At 31.9% G+C, this 5,180-nt stretch overlaps 1 protein-coding gene across 5 annotated transcripts; it reads right to left on the bottom strand.

The window, feature by feature from the left end:
- Positions 1-297: 297 nt before the first annotated feature.
- On the bottom strand, positions 298-4,562 carry LOC136234205 (calcineurin B-like protein 7). 5 transcript variants are annotated; one of them, XM_066023995.1, is made up of 10 exons: positions 4,354-4,562; positions 4,189-4,271; positions 2,737-2,885; positions 2,212-2,294; positions 2,018-2,077; positions 1,718-1,826; positions 1,528-1,580; positions 1,219-1,299; positions 1,027-1,139; positions 302-695 (listed from the first exon to the last, which is right to left on the bottom strand). In XM_066023995.1, the coding sequence occupies exons 3-10, from the start codon at positions 2,828-2,830 to the stop codon at positions 632-634; spliced, it is 657 nt and encodes a 218-aa protein (XP_065880067.1). In that variant the 5' UTR covers positions 2,831-2,885; positions 4,189-4,271; positions 4,354-4,562; the 3' UTR covers positions 302-631. The 5 variants fall into 5 exon arrangements, with proteins under 5 accessions (XP_065880066.1, XP_065880070.1, XP_065880069.1 ...); XM_066023994.1 differs by lacking the exons at positions 4,189-4,271; positions 4,354-4,562 and adding an exon at positions 3,928-3,998 and having other exon boundaries at positions 298-695; XM_066023998.1 differs by lacking the exons at positions 4,189-4,271; positions 4,354-4,562 and adding an exon at positions 3,603-3,785 and having other exon boundaries at positions 301-695.
- Positions 4,563-5,180: the final 618 nt, after the last annotated feature.

Here is a 5,180-nt window from a genome sequence, read left to right as displayed (position 1 = left end):
TGATGTAAAGAGTGAAAGACTTCTAAATCCATAAAAAAAGGCCGACTCTAACATTTAGAATTACTTTAATAAAACAAAACCGTAACATAATATAATATAAAAATAAACTCAACAACACGAACTGCATGTCTGAAATTAAATTCATTGAGCCAACCAATAAATCAATTAACAATTCCCTAATTTTCTTAGTTTTTCACTTGTAAAAAGAAGTTTCAGAACTGAGAAGAATATTCAAATAAAAATAAAAACAATTCATTTAATTTATAGATATTTTTATCATCTCTCAACTCCATTTTGCAAGTCCAAAGCAGCCGAAGGAGAACACTCAGTAGTCTTCAAAAAAACGCTGAAAAACTTTATGAAAACTCCATAAAAATAAAAATAAACTACAGCAACTAGTTTCAGCCCAAAATACATTATTATATTTCTAACAAAAAATATACATTTATTTGAAAATTTTACCACAAAATTTTAGCTGCTTATTTGCTAATGTATGCTTGCAAAAACTATATACACAACAAGTAACCTTACTAAGCTCCCATTGCTTCATCTAATACCGCTTATTGGCTAGCTCTTCAGAAATTAGACTGCATCTTCTCTCATTCCATCTCCACTTTTCAGAATTGTATATTTAAATTTCTGAATCTTCAACTTCTGAATTTAGGACAAAACTCGGAAATGCCATCGTCATATCCCTACAGTGAATAGAAGGTCATGTTTTAAGGTTAATCAAGTTGATCATCCTTTAAAAGATGCCAAAAAAACTAGAGATTTAGTGTCCGAGATGAATATAAGATCTACGATTGGGCCTCAACTATCAGCTTGAGCTTTTAGTTCAAACGGTTTCATGACATATAGACAGAGTTCACTTTTTTCTTTTCTGCTTTAAATTGGATGTATAGCACAAAATTGTTCGATTGAGTCGAATTTTCTCATTCCGTAGATCAGAAAAGGGCAAAGTGCATAATAAGCCTCAAGACTTGAAGACAAACATTACAAAAACTCTGTTTGGGTTTAGCTACTTACTTTAAATATGGCAGAGTCATGTTCTTTAGGAGAGACGGATTCTTTGACACGAATTCTTTCCATTCTTCTCGATCAATCCTTCCATCGCCTTTCTTATCTGCATCTCTCCATGTCTGGTAATATAGCAGTCAAAACTTCAAGATCAAATTTGGATAAGATAGTAAGGTAATGCAATTTGAAACTAATTCGTACCTTCTCGACAATTGATTCAACGACATCATCCGACAGATCCAGATCCGATTCATGCAGAAGTGCCAACACCATCTCCTTTAACTGTCAGGCAATAGATAAACATGAAATTGAAGACAAATATGCAATCTTTTTTTATTTTTCAATACAACTCGTTTAATTCTACAATTGTAAATTTTACAGGTCAAAAGAAAAATTCAACAAATGCCATCAAATTTATCAATCTATATGAAAAAAGTAGAAAGAGAATGAAATGTGCATGATTTTGAGGAGTCTAATAATGTTAAAAGAAAAAATATTTGCAGAGCTCACCTCTTCTCGTTCAATAAAACCAGTTTGCCTTAGATCATATAACCTGAAAGCAACTGCAAAAATTATTTCCATAGTTCAGTAGAGAATAATGAATTTAGTATGATGCACTATTACAGAATATAACGGTTCGTATCGGACTAGATATACAGTTAAAAGGAAAAAGAATTTCCAGCTAGAAAATTCAACTTACATTCCACCTTGTCTTCTACAGGTGCATTGGGATGAAAGACACCTAATGATCGAACAAATTCTCCGAATTCGATTACTCCATTGCGCTTGATGTCAAATAAATCAAAGATCTACGAATAGTACCCACATAAATGCAGCTCAGAAAATGGAAAAACTTCATTGTACTACACTAAAGAATTTGAAAGAACCATGATCAATTAAAGTTCCAAATATCAACAACAGAAAAAAGATCTTAACTTCTAAGCGCATAATAGATTTAACCCTCCTAAAAGATAATTGAAACAAGGTTATTAGTGCACACCCTATCCGCAAAAAGGTTCCTTCTATTTCTGTTCCTGAAGAGCGCAAGCTGGAATTCTTCCTGATCACAGTAAAGCATGGAGAGTTGCAATTCAAGTTATATGGATAAAGATAAAACAACATGTAGACACGTGCACGCATACATATGTACAAAACCCAAGTCATAGACACAAACACACAGCATAATTTCCATACCTTATGGATAAGTCCGTCAGTAAATATTGAATTGCTTAATTTCTTATAAAGCTCATATAAGGCCTCTACTTCGCTAACAGTAACTGCAAGAGAGAAATATAGGTAAAGCCAAAAAGTTAATTTTCATATACAAAAATATAGCTATTATTACCATGACATATAATTATAATCCATTCAAACTAGATAATAAGACATTGAAAACATCTCATTTCCATAATTTATTCTCCAACTAATTATGTGGAATACCGATATTGGTTCAATTAAAATCAGATTAATTTTAGTTATGTCTCAAAACTACTGAAGTGTGAAATTTATCCTGAATTATTTTCAGTGCACATGATAGAGGGTCAGGTGTAAAAATAAACTGAAAAAAAACTACTTTGGTAATAAGTTATTGTCTTCAATCATTGATTAAACAGAATTACAGTGATGATACAAACTCGGTAGCTGGAATATTGCCAAAACAACACGATGATAATGCAAACTCGCAAGTTTTATAGACAGCAAGAGCAATTGATAACTCACAAGGTGTTTCAGAAGCAAGAATAGATGGTTTCTCATATCCTGGTACTTGTTTGGTCCTCTTTAAGCAAAAGCAATTCTTAAAAGGAAGTAACATGATTAACACACAGTATTTTGGACTAACAGTAGGATCATGCCACTCGAAATTCAACCTGCATCGCAACAGAAAAGAAATGAGCTAAACTTAATAGTTCTATCAATTTTTCTGTTTTAAAAAGCATAAGCCAATAACCAGAACAAATACAGAGTTACAGCCTAAATAATGACCAAAGAGGACAGTAAGTTTGGTAGTAAATGTGTTAACACCTCAAGATTTTCTAAAAAGCGCAGAATAATTTTGAAAACCAAGAGAATTTGAAGGCAAGCAGAATTACAATTATTGTAGCAGTAGTTTTTCAAGGACAAAACTGTTCCAGGAAAGTCAACGGTACAGTGTTTAAATAGATGTGAGTGTGTATGTCTCCCAGCAAACTGACAAAAATGATAAGCAAATGGACAGAAAAGGTTCATTTAACTGTAGTAAGCATTGGCTAATAGACCTAAAACCATATATGTATTTTCAACAAAATTGAAACATAACATCTTTACAACTTTTTGTATTGGTATGTATAAATAACAAAATTGAAACAAATCCAACTTATGAAAAATAAGGATAACATCTACCGCTATAAATATAAACCAGCTCATTTAAAATTGAAAATAGGTTCTTATAGTAGTCAAACATCATAGACATCATCATCTTGAAAGCTGTTTTAATATTTAATTCAAAGGAATAAAAATACAACCCAACAACTTTCTAATTCAGACAAAAACTACATAAATACCTAATTGGCTAATACTTAAAAGGCCTATGTAAGAAAATTTATTACCACTAATTAAGTCTAAAAAAAGATCTTCAAGATAATCTCAAGCTGTAAGAGAAGATTTTGTCAAATAAATTAACACAGACAGAAGTCAATGATGTTTTCTTTAATTTATTCATCAGGAAAGTAACCAGAAAGAACAAACTTGTGATTTTCAGCTGTCAATTTCACAGTCCAAACTAATGCATTAAAATAAACACAACATGACATTATAATAAAAGGATTCAGAGCTTTCATTTCTTGGGACCACATGATTACAAAAAAAGCATATTACGCAACTGAAATTAATTAATTGAATGCTGGGAAGCATAAGGGAAACTAAAAACTTCACTGTCTGTAATTTGTGGATTTCAAAGTGTAATCCATAAAAGCTTTGGTGTGTGATGTCCAAATTCAAAGATGTATAGGTTTGGCAATAATGCTAACATTGTGATAAAGTCAACAAAAACAGTTAATTGAAGACGAAAGAAAGTGATCGATCATCCAAAAAACACGGTGAAAATGAAAGATTTTAATGGCCACTTCAACTTGTTGAGCTCCATTTGATTTCATTGAAAAGTAAAAGGAAAATGTGAAAAAAATAAAAGAATACCTGTTTGGTGAATGAGAAAAAGCGGCAATAGGAAAGCAAAAATGATTCGAGAAACTACTTTTCCCTGACGTTGCTCCTTCTGCCTGTACGAATCAAAAGCGAAATAAAGCAAATTAAAAGCGAAAAAAGAAGAATCCAGTCAAACTCCATGAAATGGAGACGAACCTTTGAAAAGATGAATTAGTGCTCGTCGGATCGGAGGATTCAAAACAGAGAAAAGTGAAGGATCAATTGAATATTCCGAGGACTGATGAGATTTCCGAGTTTGAAAATTGAAATGCAGAGTAAAAATCAGAGAAATGGAATTTGATTTTCCCATCCACTTGTCTCTCTCGTATCCGACCTCTCTTCCCATCCCCATCCCCACCCCTTTCTATTTCTTCCTCTTGTCTTCATCAATACCATCCTTCATTGTTGTTGGATAAGTTCAAATTTAACCCTATTATTTCTGCAGAAGTGCATATTTATCCTAAAGTATGGAATGATATAATTTAAGCCCAATATTTTCAAACTATATCAATTTTAGCTTAACTAATAAAATATATGAACGGACTGAAGGATATTATCGTTACTCGCCGTTTATAACAAAAACAAATGAACTTTAAAAGAACAACCCATGTCGATCTACAGAGAACCACATCAGGGCCGGCTCTAAGGGAAGGTCGCATAGGCGGCCGCATACCGATTTACGGGGGGTTCCGATCGGAATTTGTTTCAAATTTGATAATTACTAAGATTTATGTAGTTAAAAATTATATAGACTTAGATTTATAACAAAAAATAGTACTAGGCTGTATGGTAAACGCACAATGGAGGTGTTTGTAAGGGTAAGAGTTTGATTTCCTAGATTAAAATTTTTTGTTCATATTTTCTCTTATTTTTTCTTTCTTTTGACAACACCTGTACTGATTTTTTTTATATTTATAAACAATGTATAAACTATTTTTTTATTGTAGTGATTTTTAAATTTTTTATTTTTTTAATTACAAGAC

The sequence above is a fragment of the Euphorbia lathyris genome, chromosome 6 (genome assembly GCF_963576675.1).
Source record: "Euphorbia lathyris chromosome 6, ddEupLath1.1, whole genome shotgun sequence".
Taxonomy (NCBI): Eukaryota; Viridiplantae; Streptophyta; class Magnoliopsida; order Malpighiales; family Euphorbiaceae; genus Euphorbia; species Euphorbia lathyris.
The sequence above is the reverse complement of the archived record's forward strand: the minus strand, read 5'-3'. Positions and strand labels throughout refer to the sequence as shown.

What these genes read in the sequence shown, in the direction of transcription:
- LOC136234205 (XM_066023994.1), bottom strand. Translation starts at nt 3,962, where the DNA reads ATGGATTACACTTTGAAATCCACAAATTACAGACA. An exon ending in GGAACCTTTTTGCGGATAGG is followed by an intron (nt 1,827 to 2,017) that starts GTGTGCACTAAT and finishes TACTATTCGTAG; the next exon opens with ATCTTTGATTTATTTGACAT. An exon ending in TGTAGAAGACAAGGTGGAAT is followed by an intron (nt 1,581 to 1,717) that starts GTAAGTTGAATT and finishes TAATTTTTGCAG; the next exon opens with TTGCTTTCAGGTTATATGAT.